The 27629-nt window shown below is 45.5% G+C and overlaps 1 protein-coding gene across 2 annotated transcripts in view; it reads left to right on the forward strand.

Annotated features, from left to right (window-relative positions):
• Window positions 1-23688: 23688 nt before the first annotated feature.
• Window positions 23689-27629, forward strand: part of fam193b (family with sequence similarity 193 member B) — a 105182-nt gene continuing 101241 nt past the window's right edge. For both annotated transcript variants that reach the window (XM_072263670.1, XM_072263671.1), the window contains exon 1: window positions 23689-23973. In XM_072263670.1, coding sequence (XP_072119771.1) covers window positions 23788-23973 — 186 coding nt within the window. In that variant the 5' untranslated portion in view covers window positions 23689-23787. The remainder of the gene's footprint in view (window positions 23974-27629) is intronic.

A 27629-nucleotide genomic window follows, 5' to 3' on the forward strand; every position in this document is an offset into this window, starting at 1 on the left:
GAGATTATTATGACCATCCTACCATGTTTTGTGCTTAAGGAGGAATTTGACCTGTTCCAGAGGCTTCATTGTTTTTCAACTGTTGACAAGCCCCTTCAACATCTAGTTGGGCTTGTAAAGCACAAAGATTTTTACAGATTGTATACTGTGGAATGGAGTCACAAGCACTCATGTCAAAGACAATGCTTTCACTGAGGAGTTCCTTGAAGTTCTCCTTCCTGCAGATTCAGATATTTTTTATATACTTAATAAGGTCTCCTCTGCTCTTGACAGGGGTTTATATCATTGAGTATTTAGGCCATAGATGATCTTCACAGCACTGAAGAATCAAAGCATTTCATTGTTATTGGTTAGTTCCTTAGTTTCTACCCATTAACTATTTTATAGGTGCCAACATTTTTTTGGATCTTATCAAATAATAAACAGAATCATGTTTATTATCAGATCAAACAGCATCTAGGGAAATGAATAAACAATCAATGTTTCAGGCCAAGACCCTGTTTATTTATTTCCATAGATACTGCCTAGCCTGCTGAGTTCCTCCAGCATTTTGTGTGTGGTGCTCTGGATTTCCATCATCTGCAGAATCTCTCACATCACTCTCATAAGTCATTGTTCCCTACCACACTGGAACACAAGAGAAACTGGGCTTTACACTAGTACGCAAAAGAAAAATGTCCTCTACCAACTCTCACTGTTATCCCAGTCATCTGCACCTCCTTCCTCATGGTGGTAGTAAAAAGTTGGCATGAGCCAGATGCGAGGGCCCTTTGTCTTGTCCATACTGCGTCGACCGCCACCGCTGGCTATAAGCGTGCAGTCCCTCATGCATGCACTTGTAATTTAAATGGCAGTGTTTAAGAGCAGCGACTTGAAAGCTTTACTATCCGCGGCAGGCTTAATGTGTGGCGGCAGGGAATTCCAAACTGGAATGGTCCTAGGGTACTGTGAGTAGCGGTAGCAGTCCTTGATGGTCTGAATGGTCTTGTAGTTCAGGGATTGGTTTCGTCGGGTTGCTGCTCTGTTATTCTGGCTGCACAAAAGGTGACTAATGTTGGATGGAGTTAATGAACGAGTTTCCTTGTAAATTGTAGTAAGCCCGGCTATTGTGCGGAGTCTTTGGAAGGTATCCCATTTGAGGTCAAGAAGCATATCTGTAACACTACTTTTCTTTCTGTAATCACTGGTTGCAAACCTGGCAGCTCTTCTCTGGACTTTCTCAAGGTTATTGATGTGAATGGTTTGGTAAGGATCCCAAACGGCACTACAGTATCTTGGACTGACGACTTCTTTTGTGGTTTCTGAGCAATTCCAGAAGTTACGCCGTAGAAGGCCAAGAATTTTGTTGGAACTTGAGATTGTTTGGTTGATGTGTTTTGCCCAGCTAAGGTTATCTGACAGTTCAATGCCCAAGTAGGGGTGACGTTTTACATCCTGGAGTGCAACATTTCCCATGAAGTACTGATGATGGTAAAAATTTTTCTTGTGGTTCATTCTCATAATGTAGCACTTTGAGATGTTAAACTTCATCTACCAGGAGGACTCCCACTTGCACAGCGAGTTAATGTCTTGCAGTGATTTGGAGAATTTATGGGTCTGTACAGAATCAGGTCATCTGCAAACAGTCTGACTTCAGATGTAACACAAGTTGGAAGGTCATTTATATAGGTTAAAAAAAAGTAGTGGGCCCAAGACAGTGCCCTGTGGTACTCCCGAAAACACTGGACAGGTGGATGAGGATTGCCCATCGATTAATACATTCTGGTGCTGTTTAGTTAGAAAGCTTTTGATCTAATCCTTGATAGAGCCTCGGATGCCAAGATGGTCAAGTTTAGCTAACAGGCGTTGATGTCGTACAGTATCAAAAGCATTACTAAAATCCATTATGCAAAGGTCAACTTGACTCTTTGCATCCAGAATCTGGGCTAGATCATTAACGAGTCCGGCTAACTGTGTTTCACAAGACCGTCCTGAAGCACCTTCAATAACTCCAAAAGACTGAGGTTTGGTAAAATACTGAAAGGCTTTTATTCGCTGTACAATACAACCTCCACAGTGAGTGTCTGCCCCCAGACTGAGGGGGAGGGGCAAGACGAACACCTTTATACAGGACTCTGTGGGAGGAGACACAGGGGCAGTCAGCAGAGGGACGTGTCCAGACAGGTAACCGAGTTACAACATATATACATGGTTTACCACATTCACCCCTCCTTTTTTTAAAAAGAGTCCCGTGGGGTGAAGTGACTGACGATATTTAAAACAAATATATTTAAAGGTTAAGTCTATCAGGTGGTCGAGTCCGTCGCTGTGATCTACGTAGCACCGGCGGTGATTGCACCGGCGATGGCGGTTGTGCTGGCTCCGGCCTGACTTGAGGTGCCAGCACGTTAGGCGACGGTAATCCCTCGTGCGTGTGCATCACGCCCGGTATGGGAGTGTCGTGTGGTGTCTGTATAGGGTTTCCAGTGCGCAGTGTCTCGTGGGTACATACATCGGTGGGTACGGGGTCAATAGTCACCACGGAGTGTTCAGGATAGGGGCCCGGAGCTCCTGCGGGCGCCAGGTCGCGGATGGAGACCGTGTCCTCTCGCCCATCAGGTAAAACCACATAGGCATACTGGGGGTTCGCATGAAGTAAGTGAACCCTCTCGACCATCGGGGAGTATTTATTGCTCCTCGCATGTTTCCGGAGCAGCACTGGCCCCGGGGATGTCAGCCAAGTTGGTAGGGTGGTTCCAGTGGTCGATTTTCTGGGAAAAGAAAAGAGCCGCTCATGGGGGGTGGCATTGGTGGCTGTGCATAACAGGGAGCGGATGGAGCGGAGTGCCTCGGGAAGGACCTCCTGCCAGCGGGAGACCGGCAGTCCCTTTGACCTGAGGACTAAGAGTGTGGCTTTCCATACTGTGCCATTCTCCTTCTCTACCTGTCCATTCCCCCGGGGATTATAGCTCGTGGTCCTACTGGTTGCAATTCCCCTAGCCAGTAGGTATTGGTGCAGCTCGTCACTCGTAAACAAGGACCGTCTGTCACTCTGGATATAGCATGGGTATCCGAACAGAGTGAAGAGCTTGCGCAGGGCTTTTATAACTGACGTGGTAGTGGTGTCGGGGCAGGGAATGGTGAAGGGGAACCGTGAGTACTCGTCGATAACATTAAGAAAGTACACATTGCGGCCGGTGGAGGGAAGGGGGCCCTTAAAGTCAACACTCAGTTGCTCAAAGGGGCGGGTGGCCTTGATGAGTGGTGCCTTTTTGGGTCGGTAGAAGTGCGGTTTGCACTCTGCACAGACTTGACAGTCCCTGGTCATCGTCCTGATCTCCTCAAGAGAGTAAGGCAGGTTCCGGGCTTTCACGAAGTGGAAAAGCCGGGTGACCCCGGGGTTGCAAAGATCTACATGTAGGACGTATAGCCGGTCGATCTGCGCGCTGGCACACGTTCCCCAGGATAGGGCATCGGAGGGCTCGTTGAGCTTCCCAGGCCTGTACATGATGTCATAGTTGTAGTTGTAGGTGGAGAGTTCGATTCTCCACCTCAGAATTTTACCATTTTTGATTTTGCCCTGCTGTTGGTTACTAAACATGAATGCGACTGAGCCCTGGTCAGTCAGCAGGGTGAACTTTTTGCCAGCAAGATAGTGCCTCCATTGCCTAATAGCTTCCATTATGGCCTGGGCCTCTTTCTCCACCGTGGAGTGCTGAATTTCAGGGCCTTGAAGCGTACGGGAGAAGAACGCCACTGGTTTTCCCACCTGGTTGAGGGTAGCAGGCAGTGCAAAGTTGGAGGCGTCACTCTCTACTTGGAAGGGAATGGCCTCATCCACCGCATGCATTGCTGCTTTGGCAATGTCCCCTTTTATGCGGTTGAAGGCCGCGTGGGTCTCGGCTGAGAGGGGGAATGTGGCGGACTTGACCGGGGGTGGGCCTTGCCTGCGTAGTTAGAGACCCATTGGGCGTAATATGAAAAGAAGCCCAGGCACCTTTTGAGGGCTGTGAGGGTGTTGGGAAGAGGGAGTTCCAACAAGGGGCGTATACGGTCGGGGTCAGGGCCAATGACTCCATTCTCCACGACACACCCAAGGATGGCAAGTCAGGTGGTTCCGATCACACACTTGTCCTTGTTATAGGTGAGATTGAAAGCTTTGGCCACTTGGTGATGTCATCCAGATATGAGAATGTGGCCTTCAGTTGGCACTGGTCCACCATCCGGTCCATTTCCCTCTGGAAGACAGATACACAATTCGTGACACCGAAGAAATTGATAAAGCTTGCCGTCCGATTCGAAGGCAGTGTAAGGGTGGTCTTCCCGGCGGATGGGGAGCTGATGGTAAGCGGATTTTAGGTCAATGGTCGAGTATACCTTGTACTGTGCTATCTGATTGACCATATCTGCGATGCGGGATAGAGGATACGCATCGAGCTGCGTGAACCTATTGATGGTCTGGCTATAGTCCACGACCATCCTATTCTTCTCCCCGTTCCGAACAACGACCACCTGCGCCCTCCAAGGGCTTGTGCTTGCCTCAATGACCCCCTCCCTGAGCAGCCGCTGCACCTCCAACTTAATGAAAGCTCTGTCCCCCGCGCTGTACCTCCTGCTTTTAGTTGCCACGGGTTTACAGTCGGGGGTCAGGTTGGCAAACAGCGGTGGGGGAGGGATCCTGATGGTGGAGAGGCCGCAAGTGGTGTCGGTAGTGTGGCTGTTGGCATGATGTTGGGTGGGATGTGTGGGTCGGTGTGTGTGTGTGGTCAGTAGCGGAGTACGTGACATATCTCTACAAAACAGGGGATTTATGATAGTAATTGGCGGGAGGGGCCCATCATACTTCATTGTCACGCTGTTGGGTGGCTCTGGAAGTCGAGCCCCAATAGCACAGGGGCACACAGTTGAGGCATAACCAGTAACGTAAAGTCTCCATATTCTGTGCCCTGCACCAGTAGTGTCGCTACACAACTCCCCCGGATGTCTGTTGTATGTGACCTGGAAGCTATGGTGACCCTCTGACTTACCGGCCGTATCATGATTCCACAATGTTGCACCATGTCCGGGTGGATAAAACTCTCCGTGCTGCCCGTGTCAAACAGGCAGCTTGTCCTACGTCGCTCCACCAGGATGTCCGTCATTGACCTTGCGAGCTGGTGGGGAGCGCTTTGGTCGAGGGTCACGGAAGCCAAGGTGGGGTCGCTGTCTTGGTCCAGCGTGGTGGGGTGCCCCGTAAGCACCCGTTGGTCGTAGGCGGTGGGAGGTGGCGCCGACCAATATGGCTGCCCCCATGTCTTGCACGTGGTGGCGGTGTGCAGGGAAGATGGCGGCCCCCCATGTCTCGCACGTGGTGGCGGTGTGCAGGGAAGATGGCGGCAGGCAAGATGGCGACCCCCATGTTTCACATGCGACGCTGCTCGATCCCCCTCGTGGTTTGGACTTACAGACCTTCGTGAAGTGGCCCTTCTTTCTGCAGCTGGAGCAGGTAGCTTCTCGGGCCAGGCAGCGTTTCCGGGGGTGCTTCTCCAGTCTGCAGTAGTAGCATTTCGTGGACTCGCAACTGGCAGCAGCCGAGGTCAATTCGCCGGTGGGTTGCGGGGACTTGCGAATGGCGGCAGCCAAGGTGGATTCGCCGGCGGGTTACGGGGTCTGCGGTGCCCACGAGGCCATCGTGGGATCGTGTGCCTGGAGAGCCTCAGAATTATGCAGAGCGGCCTCCAGCATGTCGGCCAGCTCGATCGCCAAACTTAAGTAAGATCGACTTTTTCCAACAGCCGCTGGAGCACATATACTGACCTGGTCCCCATGACAAAGGCGTCTCTCACGAGGAGCTCTGCATGCTGTGCCACCGTCAGCTCCTGGCAATTGCAGGCTCGCACGAGCGTCCGTAGGGCCTGGACGAACTCAGCATTTGATTCCCCGAGGCGTTGTTGCCATGTCGCTAAACGGTGCCGAGCGTAGATGCTGTTTATCGGCCGCAGGTATTGTCTTTTGAGGGTGCTTATCGCGCCATCGTAGCTTGGCTGGTCTCTGATCAGCGAATAGACCCGTTGACTGACCCTGGAGAGCAGAACTCTACGCTTCGCTACGGGGTCGGTCGCTTTAATCTCCTCTAGGTACACTTCGAAGCAGGCCAGCCAGAGTTCAAAAGCGTTTCCAGCTTCAGACGTTTGCGGATTGAGGTCTAATTTGTTGGGTCTCAGTGCATGTTCAATGCTTTAAAAATGTACAGTGAATAAAATTGAAGCACCTTCAATAACTCAAAAAGACTGAGGTTGGGTAAAATATTGAAAGGCTTTTATTTGCTGTACAATACGACCTCCACGACCTCCACGGTGAGTGTCTGCCTCCAGACTGAGGGGGAGGGGCAAGGCGAAACACCTTTATACAGGATTCTGTGGGAGGAACCACAGGGGCAGTCAGCCGCGGGGCGTGTCCAGACAGTTAACCCAGTTACAACATATATATGTGGTTTACCACACGTCCACTCCTAAATCCATGCTGTCTGTCGGAGATGTTACGTACACGCAATGGTTTAAAAGAACCGGCAGCAATAGAACACACCTGGAGTCTGGTTCTGATGTTAAAATCCACCATTTATTAGTAACTACTTAACATAGTAATTTAAACCAGGTAAATCAAAAGTTAGCAGTGCTATGCATGTATATGTGTGTAAATATAATTCCCAAACTCGTTCAAGCTGGGGAGGCAAGATTTAAAGTCTTACAATGGTAATGTAAGAAAGTTCAGTTCAATGCTCGAAGTTGTTGTTATTTGTGAGAGAGAGGTATTTGTAAGCCAAGGTGAAATCCACGATAGGAAAAGAACAAATAAACAGGTGCCATTGGACTTCCATTGTCAGCTCTGAATCCACTCTCGAGTTAACCAAACGTAGCTTATCACAAAGAGTACCGTCTTCGAGGGAAAACTACCACCCAGACAAAGGTAAGCACACCGGTAGCCTCCACAGGGTCACCCCTTTTACACATTGTGATAGCAACTGATCAATTCTCCTGATCGATCCCCAACCCACCCTTGTGGGCACTCGAAAGTTCCTTTCAATGACCTGGTCCTTAACCGGTGCTCCACTCTGGTGTCTGTCTGTGAGAGTCATCTGCCTTGCTTAAATAAACATGCTGCGAAGCAACCATAAGATTGAACTGTCTATCAAAAAACTCCAGCTCTTTCTTCACCATGGCAATCCAGAAGCAGGCAGCTGTACTGTAGTCAGTTTCTTTCTTTCTTTCTCTCTCTCTCTCTCTCTCTCTCGCTCTCTGTCTCTCTTAAAGGCACAGTCCATATCCATCACAAAGAGAAATGAGAATCTCTCCAGATGACCCACGATATTGCTGTGAATAATGTGCTCTAACTGCTTGCTTGCAATACAAGCAAGTGACACAGGACGGTAGTTAGATGGTGAAGACCTATTGTCATGGTCCGGTCCGACGTCCACATTCCGGTTCACGGTCCGGTCTGTGGACTCTGGACTCTGGGTCTTCCAGCTGTCCCTGGTTTTGGTTGGACTTAACTATAAGCATCTGATGCTCATCTTGGGGCTGGGAATGTAAGTGGCCCTGGGATCAAGTGTGGTTGCTGGGTCGTCTCATCAGTCTCCCCTTGGAGCAACCCACTGGTGGAAGCCTAGTGCAGTCATCGAGAAATGGATTTGGCTATTGCTGTTACCCCGCGGTTGGTTATGTCCTTTCCCGTCCCTTGCCTCTGTCGGATAAGCCAGGCCGTTTGCTGTTACCCTGCAGTTGGGTCTGTCCCTCCCTGTCCTTGCCTCCGTGGGGAGGAGTCCTGCGTCCTGCCCAGGAGTAGCCTCGAAGATCCCAAGCCTCATCTAGCCTCAAAGATCCCAAACCCCATATAGCCTCGAAGATCCCAAGCCTCGCCTGGCCTCCAGGAACCCAAGCCTCGCCTGGCCTCCAGGAACCCAAGCCTCGCGACGTCTTCACCTGTTCTCCAGATCCAAGACTGCAGCCTCCAGCCTCAGGCCTCGTCCAGTCCTGTAGCCATGTCATGTCCTTGCCTAGTTCTGGTGTCCGAGCCCGAGGCAAGACCCAGATATGGGTCCTTGTCCAGACGCTGGCTCGGAGTCCAAGCCCAGGCTCCTAGTTCATAGTTCCTTGTCCAGGTTCCCTGTTTCTTATCCATGTCCTAGCCCAGGTCCTGCATCCTAGTCCTGTCACTAGTACTTCAGTGTCTGTGTCATGCATTTGGGTCCGTTCCCAGTGCCCCCTTATGACACCTATCCCCTTTCTTGTAGATTGGTATGACATTGGCATTGAGCCAGTCTTCAGGCAAGGTTCCAGTAGACAAAGACTTTTGATAGATTTTTTGGAGTACTGGAGCAACACTACAGCACATTCTTTGAGAATATGGGCTGGCACATCATCAGGTCCTGCGGCTTTGTGGGCCTGGAGGTTTTTCAAAAATTTGTCAACACCTGCGGTGGCAATGTTGGTATTCAGCATATTTGGAACACTACTATGTCCTAAGTCCGGTACTGATGAGATGTCTTCCCTTGTGAAAGCGGAGAAAAACTGTTGGTTGAGTACTACCGCTTTCTCCTTTGCACTGGAAACAATGCTTCCCATAGATGATAAAGGGGAGACACTGAATACTTCCCAACGCATAGCTTTTACGTAGTTCCAGAAAGGTTTGGTATTTTCACTCTGGAGACTTGTACCGATATCATACACATAATCACAGTGAAGTTTTCTCATCTGCCTGTCAACCTTTCTCCAAAGGAGCTTAAACTCATCCCAAGTAGAAAAATCACCCGTCTTTCTGGCATGACTATACAGCTTACGTTTCTTCCTAATACTCCTCTTAAGCGAAGCGTTAACCCATGGTAAGTTTGGTTTGGAAGAGCTCATTTTGTGAGGAATGTTGGCATCCATAGGTTTCTGTATTGTGTTAATAAACATAGTTCATAAGCTGTCAATATCAGAGTTCACAATGACGTCATCAGTAAGCTGACTGTTGAGGGTGCTGTGGTCCTCAGTATGTTTTGGTAGTTGGCTTTGGCATAAATGAACATTTTACACTTTGGTTTTTTGACTATTTTTGGTTTGATTGAGGCATCCACAATAACAATATCATGGTCAGTAATCCCTGGTTTGACCTCCATTTTACTGACAAAAGCTGAAACACAGATCAAGTAGACTCTGGTCTCTTGTAGGCTAAATAACAACTTGATGAAGATTATGATCAAGTGCTATTTCAATCATCATCTTACTTGGACCAGGATATCTTCCACAAGGCAACAAGCTATTGGAATTCCAATTCCAATATTGAAATCCTCTAATAACCAGATGGAGGTATGCTTAGGGATTTTTTCAACTGAACTTTCAAGTTGACGTATATAGTCAATTCCAGTCTTCTGAGAGCGGTAGAAGGTGCCAATATAAACGGGTGCGATACCCCTCATATAAATACTGATCCGTTTCATTTCACAGTCAGGCTGATCTAATTCATTTTCATCCTGTGCAATTAAATTGTCTTTAAAAGCGATAAAGACACCACCATGTGCATTCCCTTCTTCGCTACGATTCTTGTGAAAAATTTGGAAATTTGATGGAAAAATCTCCCCGGTGGTAATATTGGTGTGCAACCAGGACTCTGTGCCTACAACTAAATCAGGATTTTCTTCCTGGAGGAGGTGCTGGAAACCCGAGAGCTTTGCACCCACGCTCTGACAATTAACATTTATTATCTTGAGAGAGTGATCCTTTCGTTTAATTTTGTAAGACTTAGTTTGGCATGTTTTATTGCCATTAGACTCAGTAGAGTTCTTGTTAGGGCTAGATGCCATGACTGGTTTGCTGAAGTTCATGTCCAATGGCAGGCTATCAATACTTGAGAGCGAATTATAAATATTTGAGTCACTAAACTGGTTCAAAGATCTAAAATATGAAAATTCAATATTTGGCAGTCCTCATATACAGCATATCCAAGAGTACGAGGAATATTGCTGGAGAATTTGGTAAATGTTTCTATTCATGCCTAAACACCGAATGTGAAACAATCCTTGACAATGGTCACGTTGCAGACATTCTTGTCCCCACTTGGCTGGTTTTTTACAAACTTGACAAGGATATTTAGGCTGATAAACTGGCCCTGGATTTACAGCAACATCACCAGCTAACATAAGAAGCCATGCAAGAGTCATGATTAAAGTTTGTCTTGATAACTTGATAAAAGAGTGGTTGATAATTGGAATTCAAAACAGCGAACTGACTCACCGGGGTCTGTAGACTCAGGTTGTTAGAAACAACAACTGGTGCAGTCCAATGTTCCACAAAATGCAGAATAGAAATTGAAAGCTGACTAACACTACTAATCCTGAACGTAAGTGGCGTGAAGATTGGGATAACGTAGGTCCAATGAGCTTTACGGTAGGCCATTCTAAAGTGAGGTAGTCCATGGTCCAAAACAAAGACAATGCGATGACGCAGTATAAAATCCATGCAAGTCTTCTGAATTCACTAATGACTGGGTTTTTAAAAAACGGCCGCCGTCGCGAAAAAAAAATCAAAATCAAAGTTCAAAACGTAAAGTAAAGTACACCAAAATATTAAAAGTGCAAAAATGCACGGTCTAGTAGTAGCTAGAGATAATAAAACCCCTAAATGCAAAAACTAAATATCAAAATTAAAATTAAAAACGTGAAATTTCGCGGAGCTAATTTTGAATGCTGCGGCCTTCGTGGTCAGCTTATCAATTTGTTTTACTTTACTAATCTCCTGTCCTTTTATTCTGTTGACTCTCCTTTTTTCTTCTTGAATTGGCTGCTGGCTCTTCCTCTTTTCCCCAAAGGTCACGATGAGGTCTGTGTGACTAGTTAATGGAAGAGTACAGCTTGCCAACAGCCCTGTCAGTGCCGTCATACCACAGGTCCAAGAGAGAAGCAAGGCCCGTTCTCCAATCCCACCCTTAATGATGGATGGCACCTTCTTGATGCATTGCCTCTTGAAGATGTCCTCAATGATGGTGAGGGTTGTACTTGTGATGAAGCTGGGATGAAACTATAGCCCTCTGGAGCCTCCTGTGCAATCCTGTGCTTTAGAAGCTCCCTACGAGTCTGTGATGTAACCAATTGAAATGCTCTCCACTGTACAACTATAGAAAGCATCTTCGGTGATATATCAAATCTCCTCAACGTCCCAATGAAGTAGAGCTGCTGACAGATTGTGCCAATGTGATAATGGGCCTAGGATAGCTCTCCCAAGATGTTGACACCCAGGAATATAAAACTGCCTTTCCACTGCTGACCCCTCTGTGAGGATGTGTGTTTTCTGCTAGCTTTCCCCCCTTTGCAGTCCACAGTCAGGCCCTTGGTCTTGCTGACATTGATTGTGTGGCTGTTGTTGCAATACCACTCAACCAAACAATTTATCTCACTCCTGTGCCTCTCCTCATTGCCATCAGAGATTTTACCAACAGCACAGGTGTCAACTGTAAACTTATGGATAGCATTTGAGCTGTGCTTAGCCACACAGGTATAAATGTGGAGAGGCAGGAGCAGTGGGCTAGGCTTAGAAGCTTGGTGATTAACACTGAGGGGATAATGATATTGAACACCAAGCTGTAATCAATAAATATAGATATTGCTGTTGTCTATGTGCTCTGAAGCCGAGTGGAACGCCAATGAGATTGAATCCACTATAGGCCTGGTATGGCGGGAGGCAAACTACAACACGTTTTGACCATAACCAAACTCTTGAGGGACTTCATTGTGGTAGATGTGAGTGCAACTGGTCGATAATCATTTAGGCAGCTCTTCATGCTTTTTTTGGGCACCGGTATAATTGATGTCTTTTTGAAGCAGCTGGGAACCTCACATCACAGCAGTGAGAGGTCAACAATATTCTTGAACTCTCCAGCCAGTTGGTCACCACAGGTTTTCAGTATTGAGGCCTGACATCTTGTGGGGGTTAGTGCTTAAAAGGTTTTTCTTTTATTTTTATTGGATAATATTTGCTGTGAATTTATGATTAACAATTTCTTGAAATTCCTGGTCATTCCCAACCGCTCTGGGATTTTCTTTCAAAGGTGCCAAGAATCCTGAACTTTAGAGCAGGCCAGTCACTGAATATTCTACAACTACTGTTAGTTGGAAATCATCAAGTAGTCTCCGGATTGACTGGAATTTTCTCTGCAATTATTTAATATTGCTCCTCCTATGTAATTGTTCCTGTTGCTTTACCATTTTGGGGCCAATTTGATGGAGATATCTGAACAGATAATATAGAGAATGACCCAGCAGTCTCTAGTCCTATTAATAAGTCCTTGCTTCAAAATGACAGTGAACAATCTGTAAGGTACAAATGCCTGAACTGACTGAGTTGCTCTGAAGCCAAGACTTGTTTCTCTAATTGAAGTTAGCCCACTTCAATGTCTTCCCTCTTCCATATTAAAATTATTCTTTCTCTGAGGTACAGATTGAATTACACTGTGACTTTTTAAGGGCTCTCTAAGGTCATACCTACTGGAAAGATATGACTAACATGGGAAGTGTGATGAAAACTTCATTGTTTCTGAAACTGTAAGTGCTGTTACAAGAAGCAATCTCAAGATGGCGCCAATAAGTGGTGATAGTTTGTGTGCAGCTCCAATGGGAATCATCAAGTATTCCCATTTCAGACTACTACAGCTGAAACCCCCAGTCACAGGCAAGGGTACTGCAGTTATAAACATAACTTGAAGATGTATCGATCCTCAAAATCAGAAACCCCAAATGGCAGATTCGGGTTGTGAACGTAGTTCCCCTTTAAGAGGAAGGCATGTTGGTCTGCAGGTACGATTGAAACACAGAGGCCTTACACCCCCACTCCCAATGTACAATGAATGTACAGTCTCTGAAAAATAAAATTGAAGAAAACAGATCAGGATTCCAGTATCAGAGAGACATCAGGGGCTGCTGCACTTTGCTTCATGGAAACATGGTCACCTCCACCATTTCAGATGAGTGTTGCAGCCTGCAAACTTCACCATCCACTGAAAAGACAGGACAACTGACCCCTTAAAAGGTAGATGAGGTGGAGTATGTTTCATAATTAGCTCATCATGGTGCACATACATGGCAGTTCTGTCTCAATCCTGCTCAGATAACCTGGACCATCCAGTCAAGTGCCATCCATTTTATCTGCTGAGCGAGTTTTCCACCATCATCCTGGTAGCGGTGTACATTGCACCTCATTCTAATGTTGGCCAGGCATTGGGGGAGCTGAGCACTGTGATCAGCAGTCACAGAACAATGCACCCTGAAGCCTTCCCAGTAATTACAGGAATTTCAACCAGGTCAACTTGAAGAAGTCTCTGAACATCTACCACCAACACATCACCTGTGGAACTAGAGGGGCCAGCACTAGAGTATAACCACTGTTATACTCCCATCAAGGACACTGAGTCCCTCGCACTTTGGAAAATCCTATCACCTGGCTGGACTTCTGCTCCTGGTACAGTACACAGGCAAAGACCAAAGACTGCAGCACAAGTGGAGAGGACCATAAAGGTATAATCAAGGAGGGTGGAGGAGCACATACAGGACTGCTTTGAGTTGGTGGACTGGACAATATTCAAGGATTCATCTTCAAATCTAAATTAATCCGCAGAGGTGTCACTGACTTCGTGAAGACCTATGTGGATGAGCATGTACCTTTGAGAACATATTGGTCATACCCAAACCAGAAGACAGGGATGAACCAGGAGATTTGTAGTCTGCTGACGGCTATGTCTGTGGCATTCAAGACTGGTGATCCAGACTATACAAGACCAGGTATGACTTATAGAAGGCTATTTTAAGAGCGATAAACAACTCTGATTGAAACTAGAGATGGAATTGGGTACATGTTAGTTCTGGTAGGTTTGCACGCCATTTTTTACAAGGTGAAACCAAACATATCTGTGATGTTTCACTCCCAGATGAGCATAACACCTTTTGTGCATACTTTGAAAAGGAGAATAAAACCACACCTGCGTGAATCCCTGCTGCATCTGGTGACCTCAGTCTCCAAGGCCGACGTCAGAACATATTTCATGAGGGTGAACCCTTGCGAGGTATCAGGCCCTGATGGTGTACCTGGTAGGGTGCTGAAAACCTGTGCCAACCAACTAGTGGGAGTGTTCAAGGACATCTTCAATCTCTCACTGCTGCAATCAGAGATTCCCACTGCTTCAAAAGGGTGACAAACGTATCAGTGCCCAAGAAGAGCAGGTAAGCTGCCTCAACGATTATTGCCCAGTTGCACTCATATCTGTTGTGATGAAGTGCTTTGTGAGATTGGTCATGGTCAGAATCAATACCTGCCTGAGCCAGGACCTGGACTCGATTTGCCTAAAGTCACAACAAGTCTACAGTGGATGCAATTGCACTGGCTGTCCACTTGGTCTTGGATCATCTGGACAATAGTAATACCTACATCAAGTTGCTGTTTGTTGATTACAGCTCAGTGTTCACTAGCATCATACCCTCAGTACTAATCAGCAAGCTGGAAAACCTGGGCCTCTGTACCTTCCTCTGCAACTGGATACTTGACTTCCTCATTAGGAAACCACAGTCAGTAGATTGGAAATAACATCTCCTCCTTGCTGACCATCAACACTAACTCAACTCAAGAATGCATGCTTAGCCCATTGCTCTACTCTCTCGACACTCACAACTCTGTGGCTAGGCACAGCTCAAATGCCATCCATAAATTTGGCAGTGACACAACTATTGCTGGCAGATTTATTACTGTTTCAGATGGTGATGAGACGTGAGATAGATCAGCTGTTTGAGCCCTGCTGAAACAACAACCTTGCACTCAATGTCAGTAAGTCCAAGGAATTGATTGTGGACTTCAGGAAAGTTAAGTCGAGGGACCAGCAGTGGAAAGGGTGAGCAGTTTCAAATTCCTGGGTGTCAACATCTCTGAAGATCTATCCTATGTCCAACATATTGATGCAATTACAAAGAAGGCACAACAGCAGCTATATTTCATAACCCATTTGTGGAGACTTTGTATGACACCAAAGATTCTTGCAAATGATCTGTGGAGAGCATTGTCATTGCTTGCATCACCATCTGGTATGGGTGGGGTGACTGCACCAGATCTGAGAAAGCTGCAGGAAGTTGTGAACACAGTGGGCTCCATCTTGGGCACTTGGACTCCCCAGCATCAAGGACATCTTCAAAAGGCGATGCTTTCAAGAAGGCAGCAGCTATCATTAAGGACCCCATTCGCCCCAGACATGCCCTCTTCTCATTGCTACCATCAAGGAGGAGATATGTGAAGCTGAAGACACAGACTCAACTCTTTAAAACAGCTCCTTCCCCATTATGATCAGATTTCCAAATGAACAATGAACACATGTACACTGCCTCAACTTTGCTCTACTCAATTAATTTAATTTTTAAAAATATATTTCTTATTGTCATTTATAGTTTTTTAAATTACTATGTATTGCAGTGTATGGCGGCCACAAAGAAACAAGTTTCATGACATATGTCAGTGATATTAAACTTGATTCTGAGGAACTTGTTGGCTCATATATGGAACTGAAGCTAATAAATGTTGTCACTTTATTTTAGAAGCAGAGTACTGGAGGCTGCTACTGCTGTTATGGCAGATGAATATTTTAGGACACAATGCTTATTGGCATTATTTGCATCGCTTCTTTCTGCTAATTGTTGATTGCCCATGGCTGTTTGTGCTATTGTTTTGTAAGTTGTTGGTTGCTATTATGTTGTCTGTTATGGTATTGTCCTGTGTTTTATGTTTGGCACCAAACCACAATCAATTCCGGTAAGTTTCACATACTGTCAATAAAGCGATTCTGATTCTGAAGAAGTTAGTTTAAGTTAGGTGCCTAGAACAGAGATAAAACAAATCCAAGTTACATGTTTTTGAATGGGGATTTCACCCTGAGGTAGCACTGGGAGCTAAAGTTTTTGAATGGAAATCGTAAGTGCAGATTTAGAGTACAGGGGTTCAAGAAAAATTCAATCAAATTAATGAAATCTACCAGAGCAATGTAACATCAGATAGTCTGAAATTTCCTAGAGGGCTGTGGACCTGTGGAACTAGTTTTTAGCTTGTTTGGTGAATCCTGAATCTTTCAATGAGCTTGCTGTCTCCCATATTGGAAATCTGTTTGAAGAGGTAACTAATCTGTATCATTGAACAGTTATCTCTTAGCTCAGCTGACCTCCTTGGGGGATTACAAAAGAATTACGTTTTTTTAAATCTCTTGTTGGTCTTGATGTTCTTTGTTTTTACTTCAATATGTTCAGAACTTTTAGTCAGGAACAATGTGATCGTGTTTGCCATCGGTTTGAAAAAAAAACTGATCTAGATCATAGATCTAGTGATGTTTGATGAAAATTTATTGACCTGAAACATTCACTTTGTTAGCACAAGAGATTCCGTGGGCACTGGCAATCCAGAGCGATGTATACAAAATGCTGGAGGAGCTCAGCAGATCAGGCAACATCTACGGAAATGAATAAACAGTTGACATTTCAGGCTGAAACTCTTCATCAGGACTGGAAAGGAAGAGTGAAGAAGCCAAAATAAGAAGGTGAGGGCAGGGGAAGGAGAACAAGCTAGAAGGTGATAGGTGAAGCTAGGTGAGTGGGGAGGGGGAATGAAGTAAGAAGCCTGGAGGTGATAGGTTGAAAAGGTAAAGGACTTTAAAGATTTTGCATTAAGAGCACTTATTGGTTTAGTGAAGCTCGAGCTGATTATATCTCATACGATCTCAACAATTGCCACGTGAACAGTTAGAGACATTCTTTAATTTTTGCAGTTTTGAAGTTCTACTAACATGCCAAATTGGGGGGAGAAAAGCAAAACTGCTTTGTCAAATTTAATTTGCAAGATTTTGTTTTAAAATATGCAGAATTGTAAACACAATCTTCTGCTGATGGCCACATTTGGATTAGCTGCATCGTAAATTTCATGCCTACGACATATATAATTAACATGACAATAGGGAAAATTTTCGATGTTTTCCATTACAATTTATGAAAATTATACTGGGAATAGCTTCTAATCTAAAGCAAGCTTGATGGAAATGCTTCGTGCCAGCTTGGTTAACCCAGGGGAGCTAATACAATGTCTTCAAAACAGTCATCAATATTAGTGTGACATGCCACACTTGAACGGCTGACAGAAAGCATTTGGTTCAGAATGTTGAACACGTTCACCTTAATTCTGCGGTTGGTCCAGAGCAATTGTACCTACTGCTGACTGTGAAGAAAGTTAATTGTGAAAATCCTGCTGCTGACTGTGAAGAAAGCTGCCTTTGAATTTCCAGAGATCTCGACAGTAAGGACCTCCAGTTGAAGTGCCACATCCAGAAATGGGAAAATAGCACAGAGGACTCAGAGATTCCAAGTACATTTATTATCAAAATATGTACAGTACGCAGTATACAATCCTAAGAACATAAGAAATAGGAGCAGGAGTAGGCCATCGGGCCTGTTGAGCCTGTTCTGTCATTCAATTAGATCATGGTTGATCTGACCCATGGACTCATCTCCAACTACCTGCCTTTTCCTCATAATCTTTAATTCCCCTACGGGCAACGATGGACCAGTAGGGAACTCAGGAGTCCAAAGGGCCACTGGTTGGAGGAAATGGACGGGGTTCATTGAGGGCAGGTAGTGTTGAATTGACGTACACCTGCGATAATGGTGGGTCCCCAGAACTGTGTCACTAAAAATCCAAAGTCTATCATGCTCCTGGATGGCTGGAGAGGGATGAGGAGTGGGCCCATTAGAGTGCACGGCCATAGGCACGTACGTGTCGTTGTTAAATGTGCTGGCTGGAGCAGCTGGTGCTATAGGGCCTGGTTCTCAAGATCCCAGGAGACCAGGGTGAGGATGGAATGACAGGCTGAGTGTCGATCTCCGTTTCATCTGCCTGGAACTGTTGCAACAGGTTGTCTGCCTTGATATTCTTGGAGCCAGGTCGGTAGGAGATAGTGAAGTTGAAATGCTGGAAGTACAGGGCTCAGCAAATCTGATGTGGGTTGAGTTGTTGGGTCTGTTGTATGGATATGAGGTTCCCGTAGTCAGTCCAGATCAGGAAGGACTCGATGTTTCCCCCATCAGCCAACGTCTCCATTCCTCTAAGGCCCATTTAATGATGAGTAGCTCCCTGCCTCATTCTCCATAATGGTGCTGTATAGAGTTGAGTTTGTGCCAGAACGCACAAGATTGTGTCTCTCTGTCCGGTTCTTGCTGGGAGAGAATGGTCTTGGCGCCCACATCAGATGCATCCACTTCTACTACCGAAGGTCCGATGGGCTTCGGAGGGCGAAGAATGAGAGTGGTGGTGAAGCGTCTCTTGAGCATTTTGAAAACCTGGTCTATGGCTATAGACCAGCTTATTATTGAGGTGGGAGATTTAGTGCGGGAGATGAGAGGAGTGTCGATTTGGCTGTAGTTCCTGATGAAACAGCATTGGAGAAGTCCAAAAAGCGCTGTATCTGCTGGAGGGAGTACGGTCGGGGCCATTCAGCAACGCATGTATTTTCTCTAGGTCCATTGCCTTAAGATGAAAGGACACAATCCAGGAAGGAAATGACTGGGATGTGGAACTGCTATTTTTCTAGTCTGCAGTACAGTTGGTTTCCAAGGAGACACTGAAAGACCGAACGGACGTGACAGACTTGGTCTTGGCTGCCTGTGGAGAAGATGGGGATGTTGGCGAGATAAATGAAATTGACCTGTGTGGCATGTCTCGGAGGATCCCATTAATGAAGATTTGGAAAATGGGTAGACTGTTGTAAAGTCCAAAAGGCATCACTAAGGATTCCTGAAGGAGAGTGGGCCTTTCGCTCACCCCCCGCCCCCGTTATAGATGCGAATCAGGTTGTCTGTGCTTCATAGATCCAGTTTGGTGAAGATCTGGGCCCTGCTGAGTGTTTTAAATGTGCTAGCCAACAACGAGAGTGGTAGCTGTTCTTAATGGTGACATTGTTGAGTTCTCAGTGGTTGAAGCAGGGATAAAGACCCTCAACTTTCTGCGCCGGCTGGGGACAGAGGTGGTTGAACGAAGCAGTGCTGGAGCACTTTGTCACTGCAGCCATTCAGGAGGAGAGAGGGAGAACAGACAACATCGGTGAGGGGTGGTACCCAGGTGGAGATTGATCGCACAGGCTTCTAGTCTGTGATGGCTTCCCTCTTACTGAAGGTGATGGCCAAGTCGTGGTATCCCTGTGTGAGCTTGGTGAGGTTGAGGGTTTCCTCTGTCTCTGTGGATTTATGGGGTGAAATCAACTGAGGTTACGGACAGGTGCATCACCAACTCAATAGTAAACCAGATGACTACGTGAAGTGAGGGTCCTGAATGGAGAGCCAGGGGAACTCAAGATGAGAGGAGTGTTGGAAAAGGAGGAATCGGATGGACTCGCGGTGCTCACGCACACAGGCTGTGTGCATGCTCTCGCCATCCCAGGCCCCAAGGGACGTCCGTTGATGGCCGTGATGTAGAAGGGATGAGAGATAGGTTCGGTAGGGAGTCCAAGGTGCATACAGAGCAAGTCCAGAAATTTGTCTGCTGCGCTGAAATCCAACAGAGTCTCCTGTGCACGTGGAGCCGTCAGCGTGTGAAGGAGGACAGGGAGAGTGAGTAGGACTATGGCGGTGGAACGAGGGGCAGGGGTAGCGTACAAGATTGAAGACCGCTCCTCTCTACCTGGGGGTGCTGCTTCCTGAACACAGAGGACATCTGATGCCTGAGTGATTGGCTACTTGGCAGAGAGCCCGCAAGTGGCTTCAGCACTGACACTCACGCTCCTTGGGGTGTAAGAGAACTCTCCCTAACTGCATGGGCTCCGGGGGCATTGCTGATTAGGGTCCTGCAGCCTGCAACGGATCTGGGGCTCTGGCTTGTGATCTAGAGAGTACAGCAATTCCTTTAGATGCCTGTCAAAATGGTGATGAGGCTTTCAAAGTTGATGCTCATCTCCCGGGTGGACAGCTCGTCTTTCAATCGCTCCGACAGGCCCTGATAAAGTATCCGATCCGCTCTTCACCACCTCCCCCCCAACTTTCACTTCCCTGACAGTCGAAACCTGTGCACATCTCCGCGGCCAATTCCTCATTTTACCTGAAATCAGTAAACTGGCAAAAGCTAAAGCTATTAATAATGTTCACTGTGTTCGGTACCCTGAAAATGATATACGTTGTCTCTAAACATGTTGATGAATGTTGAATTAAGTTGGTTAAGGTGTAAGAATTCAAACACAAAGGAGAATCTGAGATTATTGAACTACTGTGCTTGCAGAAAGCACCACAATGAGAGAATGCATTGCAGCAATTGAATTTTTCATCTGCCTTTTGAGAATTAAGGCAGTCAGATTATCATATGCGAAAAATGCTTCCTACAGCAGTGAGGTTAAATAGAGCGATCCAAGATATCATAAAATTTGATGTGATCTTCCTTATCATACAACAAGCTATCCCACTGGTCATCGCTATCCCATCTTTGTCTATCTCAGAAGACAGAAGTGAAACCACCTTTGAGGCATCCGTTAGTCTTGCGAGATCATGGATCTGTGCCTGGAAAGTCTTCACTCTCCAGGGCGCAGGCCTGGGCAAGGTTGTATGGAAGACCAGCAGTTGCCCATGCTGCAAGTCTCCCCTCTCCACGACACCAATGTTGTCCAAGGGAAGGACATTGGGACCCACGCAGCTTGGCACCAGTGTCGTCGCAGAGCAATGTGTGATTAAGTGCCTTGCTCAAGGACACAACATGTTCCCTCGGCTGGGGCTTGAACTCACGACCTTCAGGTCGCTAGTCCAATGCCTTAACCACTTGGCCACATGCCCATATGAAACCATCTTTACCAGATCTTAATTAAATAGAGGTTATTTAGGTAGGTCAGAGATTATTTAGGTAGCCTAGATTGGATCACATAGTCCATGGTATCTGAGTAAACAGTTGATGTTTTGGGCCGAGACCCTTCATCAGGGCACAAGTAAATTCTGATGAAGGGTCTTGGCCTGAAACGTCAACTGCTTACTCTTTTTCATAGGTGCTGCTTGGCCTGCTGAGTTCCTCCAGCACTTCATGTGTGATGCTTTGGATTTCCAGCACCTACAGATGTCCTCACGTCCATGGTATCTGTTTGAAATGTTGGTAGCATGGGCCGAATAATGCTATTAACTCAAATAAAGGAATGAAAACATCAAAACTTCTGTGTTTAGCCAAGGAATGCTTCCATATGGAAGAGCCTCAAAGCATTTCACCAGAAACCAGTAAATTGACAAAAACTCAAGGTTTAATAATGCTCACTATGTTAAGTACCCTGAAAATGATACACTTTGTCTCTAAACATGTTAATGCATTTCAAATGAAGTTGGATAAGGTGTAAGAATAAATACATAAAGGAAAATCTAAGCTTATTGAACTGTTGAGCTTGTAGAAACCTGAATTAATGAGAGAATGTCAGCATTGGCATCGCAGCAATTGAATTTTTAGTCTGCCTTTTGAAAATTAAGACAGTCATATTATCATAGGTGGAAGATGCTACCTACAGCAGTGAGGTTAAATAGAGTGGCAATCTCTTGCCCTGTGCAATGTTGGCCATGTAACAATACATGTGATGAGCAAAGGCCTTGTGAGAAGATTTTTTATTCAAAGTAGTTTGGAGTAGATGAAGGTGCTCTATGAAACTGAGTTTTCCAGCCAATCAAATGGGACCACAATTGCATGATTAAATCCATGATTGCCCATGCAAAGGGAAAGTCACCAACTATGGCCTCTCTCCCAACTCCTGCAACATCTCTGTCTCTCCCAAGTATATATAAATTTGCACCATTCTATTTTTCACCTTTACCTTGTCAAATGGAACTGTTTTTTGATTGCTAGGGAGCAAACCTGCTTCTCTCTCGTCTCAATTCATGACTCTGGTGTCACTTTTGAATTTGAGATGTTTTTCCAACCATCTGTCATGCCACCACCAAGGCTGCTAGTTTTCACTTCCTTAACCTCTTCACCCCACATCACTTCATCTGCTGATGCATCCCTCAATCTCCTCTTTGGCTATGCCATTACAATGCCATCTGTTCCCCTGTGTTCTGCATGGTATAAATTAAAAATAAACAATCTGTTGATTTTGTCCAAACAACAAACCCCACTCACATTTCACCTATCATGTCATGTTTGTTACAAACATTGGCCCCCTGTAGTGATTAAAAAGTAAAATGTCCATTATTATCAAATCCTTTCCTGGCCTTCAATGTTAGAACACTCTTTGATATGTGCTCCTTGGAATCAGGCCTTGTAGCAATCCCTGATTTTAATTGCACCATCCTCGAAGGTCATGCAATCAGGCGTGCTCTAATTTCTTAAAATTTACCACACATTCTTCTAAGCTTCTACTGAGAAGCCGCTCCCATTTTATCCAGCTTCATCATTGTATGGCCTGCATTGGTGCTACTGCGTCACAGCTCCAGGAACACAAGCGTGATCCTGAACTCAGGTACGATCAGTGCACGTTCTCCATATTTCCTCTGGGTAATTTCCTTTCACATCTCTAAAACCTGCAGGTAGGTTAATTACTTACAGTAGATTATACCTTGGTTTAGATTAATGGCAAACAGAATGAAAGAGGGGGTTGATTGATATGTGTGAGAGAACAAATTGCAGGGATTATGGGAAATATGAAGAGACTGCTTCCCTGACAGCCCACATGAACTCAAATGGCCTCCTGTATTCTTAAAAGATGAGGTTGTGGTTGGGGCTTGCCTGGACTTGCACAGTAGTGTCCAGAAGATTTTGCACCGGCAATTGAATGACTCTATAACTCAAGGTATATACTGTGTAAATTAAAGTTATTGCTGTTGCTTCTCTCTGTGTGTTAAGTAATGACACCTCTTAATCACACAGTTTGGCGAGCAAGGTCACAGGAGTTGTAAAGCACAGAAACAGGATTTTTGGCCCGCCACACACCCAATGCATAAAGTCGTTTATTCAAAACCTACTCCCGTTAACTGCTCCCACATTATACCACTCAGAGCATATCACTGTGGCCAATTAACTGATCAATTCTCGAATAGATAGAAGAGATTGTGGAATCTGAAGCAGAAATCAAGCTGTCTGGGGAACTCGGGGTCATTTGAGACTTTTCATATGGACTGAAAGAGCAGAGGGGATATAGCCAGTACAAAGAGGTCAGGGGAAGGGATGAGGCAAGAGGAAGTGGACCAGACGTGTATTTGGGGTGTGGAAGAAAACCGAAGCACCCCGGGAAAACGCAAACAAAGAGAGAACGTGCAAACTGCACACAGAGAACGTTGGAGGTCACGACTGCACTGCACAGTGGTTGTGAAGCAACAGTATTACTAGCACAATGTACCACTTCAGTGACTCAGTTCCAATGACCACTTGCGTGCATCGTTGAGTTCTGCCAGACTACTCTGTGTGCAAAGTGGCTGCAATTCTTGAAACGCAGTTGCAAATACGCCGCAAAAGTAGTCCATTGGGTTACAAAACAGGCCGGGAGGTTCTGAAAAGGATAGAACCGGACGCTACATAAACGTAGTTCTAACCAGGCGCCAATGAAGATTGCAGCTTGATGGAACCCTCGCCTTGGCCACTGCCAGCATGAAAGATGGTGGGCGCTGCTATGTGCATGTACCTGTGATAGATGAGGTGTTTTTTGCCTGCTTCCGGCTGACATCGTGCCCCCCCCCGGGCAGTCCCCGTTGTCGGCCATATTGGAGTGTGTTTCCCTGGAGCGTGAGCGGTTTGTGGTGGACCGATTGGGAGCGAGTCGGGTCGGAGCGGAGCGAAGCGAAGCAGAATGAACTGTGCCGAGGAGAAACGCGTGGCCGGCCGGAGGAAGAAGAACAAACGGGGATCTGGCAGCGCCAGTGCAGTCGCCGGAGAGAGCCGCAGCCCCAGTCCGGCGGAGGGGACGCCGAGCCCGGCGCACGGCGAGCAGCCGGAGTCGGGGACCGGGACAGGCCCTGGCGCGGTGAGGGAGCAGGTAAAGCCCGGAGATCCCGGTGTTGGGGAATCAGAGGACTGTGCGCTTGCACGGGCGCTTCTTAACGGCGAGGGAGCAGACCCTTAGGCCATGTTTGAATTTCTTTCAGTGTTACTGAGCGTGTGGTGGGAGTGTGGAGCTTAGGCGGGCTGTCAGGTGCTGGTGAGAAGCGCGGGGTGGGGGGGGGGGAATCTCCATTAAGTTGCCTGCGGCAGGGGTCAAGCCCCGGGTTTTTCCGCTTCCCTGATAGAGATCTTGCAGCTTTCAGCCGTTTCGGCGTTTGCATCTGTTAGAGTATGTACTGCTTAAATGGCCTTTCGATTGTTAGCACAGTTTAAAAAAAGAGGATATGGTGCCGATGACTGGTGGCTGTCTGCTGTGTATGTGAACTCGAGCTCTGTAAAGTATAAAAGAAACTGTCTCAGCTTCAAGTGCACCCTTGGTGTCTGTGCATCTTTTCAATATGTGAAAGGATGTCTTACAGAAAACATCAGAAATAAGACATCTATAATCACCCAATGATTATTTTCATTGCCTTTGCTTTTATGTGAAATGAATCAGATTTATTATCACTGGCATGTGACGTGAAATTTGTTAACTTAGCAGCAGCAGTTCAATGCAATACATAATCTAGCAGAGAGAGAAAAAATAATAAAGTAAATCAATTACGTATATTGAATAGATTTAAAAAAGTGCAAAAAGGGAAATACTGTACATTTTTAAAAAAGTGAGGTAGTGTCCAAAGATTCAAAGTCTGTTTAGGAATCGGATGGCAGAGGGGAAGAAGCTGTTCCTGAATCTCTGAGTGTGTGCCTTCAGACTTCTGTACCTCCTACCTGATGATAACAGTGAGAAAAGGGCATGCCCTGGGTGCTGGAGGTCCTTAATAATGGACGCTGTCTTTCTGAGACACTGCTCCCTGAAGATCTCCCTGAAAATGAGCAAGACTTGTGTTTTAAGCAACACACATCAAAGTTGCTGGTGAACGCAGCAGGCCAGGCAGCATCTTGGGTCTCGGCCTGAAACGTCGACTGTACCTCTTCCTAGAGATGCTGCCTGGCCTGCTGCGTTCACCAGCAACTTTGATGTGTGTTGCTTGAATTTCCAACATCTGCAGAATTCCTGTTGTTTAAGACTTGTGTTTTCTCATCTTTTCTTCTCATATAAAAAGGGACTTTTTGGCCTATCCAATTTCTGCCAGTGTTTCAGAATACCTTCTTCAGTCCCATCTTTCAAATGGCAGTTTATTATTTCTCTCCCATCCTGGTCCACCTAGCAACTATCTGCACAAGAGATAACTTACAGTAACAAGTTAACCTTTCACAATTAACTCCTAAATGTAGGAGGAAATCAAACTCACAGGGGTCTGACACTGTCAAGGGGAGAACGTGCAAACTGCACACTGTTAGGATTGAACCCAAACTGCTAGAACATCACTCCTGTCTGTTGGAGTAATTAGTTGTTGAAACAAATGTTGTTTGGTGAAATCTAGGTTAGTTAATGTTTTTATTTATTTTGATGTGTTTGATCCACTTGAGCATGGCTGCCAAAGATTGTTAGTTATCGGCTGAATTAGTGTGTTTGTAAATACTTCTTTGTATGTGCAAGGTGGAAACCGGAAAATAAAATCAGAATGCTGCAGATGATCAGATCAAGCAGTATCAGTTAGGGAGTCAGTAAATGACCTTTCATTAGAACAGTCGTTGCTTTGCAAGTTGTAGTCTATTTTTAATAGAAATGTGCATCTTGAGTTCAGCCTAAAAATACTTTTTTGGTTCAATTGAACGTGATAATTCATGACAGAAGATATAAAACAGGTTAGAAATATTCACTAGGTTAATTAGCATCAGAAAATGTTGATGTTTTTTGATTTTGGAATCACCAATTGTATTCAAGTTCTTTGTAAAACTATTAAGGATTTGTGATCTTGGACACACTGGTTCCATTTTGTTTTGAAAGAGTATTTTTGTTTTACCTTTTCACATTTATTTGAATGTTGGACATTTAAACATAAAGAATATTTGGCAGATTATCAGCGGTCAAATACACATCCTTTTTATTGTTTGTGACAGTATCTAGTCTGTCAAAGTATCCCAGTACATTTATTGTAGATGAACTGTGCACAGAGTCACTGTTTAAAGGGGTAAGTTGTCACAGATGGCACCTTGTGCTGATCAAGTGTGCAGAAGACCCTATGAAGCATATGCAGTCCATTCTCCCTTCATGCACCTTTCTTAAGCCTGCACAGCAGCATGTATTTACTATAATGGTTAGCACAAAGCTTTATAGTACCAGCAGCCTGGGTTAATTTCGCTCTGCTGCCTGTAAGGAGTTTGTCCGTTCTCTCCTTGGTCGCGTGGGTTTCCTCCCACAATCCAAGGATGTATTGGTTGGTAGGTTAATTCGTCAAATTCTCCTGTGATGAGGGACAATTTACATTGCAGGGTGGACTGGTTTGAAGGACCTACTTCGTGCTGTATCTCAATAAATTTTAAAAAAATGAATTTTTTTCCTCTTCATCTTTGCAAAGTGCAAATTTGTGTCTGAAATGTGGCTTTCCTAAGTGTTGTGTGAATGCATATTATTGATGTGATGTAGAACATAGAACAGTAAAGCATAGGAACAGGCCCTTCAACCTGTTCCTGTGCTGTGCCAAACCAATTAAGCTAATGACATTGAATCCCTCTGCACAAAGTCCATATGCATATTCTCTGCATATTCATTTACCTACCTAAGAGCATCTTAAATGCCTCCATCCGCCTCTGGCAGCACATTCTCAGCACCAACCTCTCTCTATGCAAAATAACTCTTGCCCCACATACCTCCTTTGAATTTTCTCTTCTCACCTTGAATACACATTCCCTAGTATAGGATATTTTGATCCTGGGGTAGAAAGATAATGGCTGTCTATGCCTCATAATTTTATAAACCTGTTTGGTTTTCCCTCAATCTGCTACTTCAGAGAAGGCAATCCTAGTTTGTCCAACCATAGTCTCTACTAATAGCACATGACTTCTAATCCAGTCAGCATCCTTATAAAACCTTCTGAACCCTCTCCAAAGCCTTTGCATCCTTCCTACAATGGGGTGCAACCAAAACTGAAAGCAATACTTCAGGTGTAGGATGGTTTTGGTTTTCTTTTTTTTCCCTCTGTTCATTTGGCTGGTTCACATTCTTGTCACCTTGGAAAAAAATCAGTTGTTTTTATTTTGTTTAACATTTTGTCATTCCTTTCTTTGTCATGGTCTCCACCATTTAATATTTTTATTTTATTTTGACCCTTCCGTCTGTCTGGAGTCTGTTTTACACAAAAATCTGGAAGTACTTATCAAGTCAGGCAACATATATGGGGGAGGGGGGTGGGGCAATGGATTGTTGATATTTTGGGTCAAGACTTCTTCATTGTCCAGATACTTGACCAACTGAGTTCCACTGTTCTTTGTGTGTTGCTTCCTTTTCCACGATCTGCACAAGAAAGTCTGCAGAATGTGGAAATCAAATCAACGCACACATACACAAGATGCTGCAGGAACTCAGCAGGTCAGGCAGCATTTATGAAAATGAATAGCCAATCAATGATTCAGGCCAAGAAGTAGGGTCTTGGCCTGAAACATCGACTGTTTATTCACTTTCATAGATGCTGCCTGACCTGCTGA

This window comes from Mobula birostris, chromosome 7 (assembly GCF_030028105.1).
Source record: "Mobula birostris isolate sMobBir1 chromosome 7, sMobBir1.hap1, whole genome shotgun sequence".
In the NCBI taxonomy this organism is placed as follows: domain Eukaryota; kingdom Metazoa; phylum Chordata; class Chondrichthyes; order Myliobatiformes; family Myliobatidae; genus Mobula; species Mobula birostris.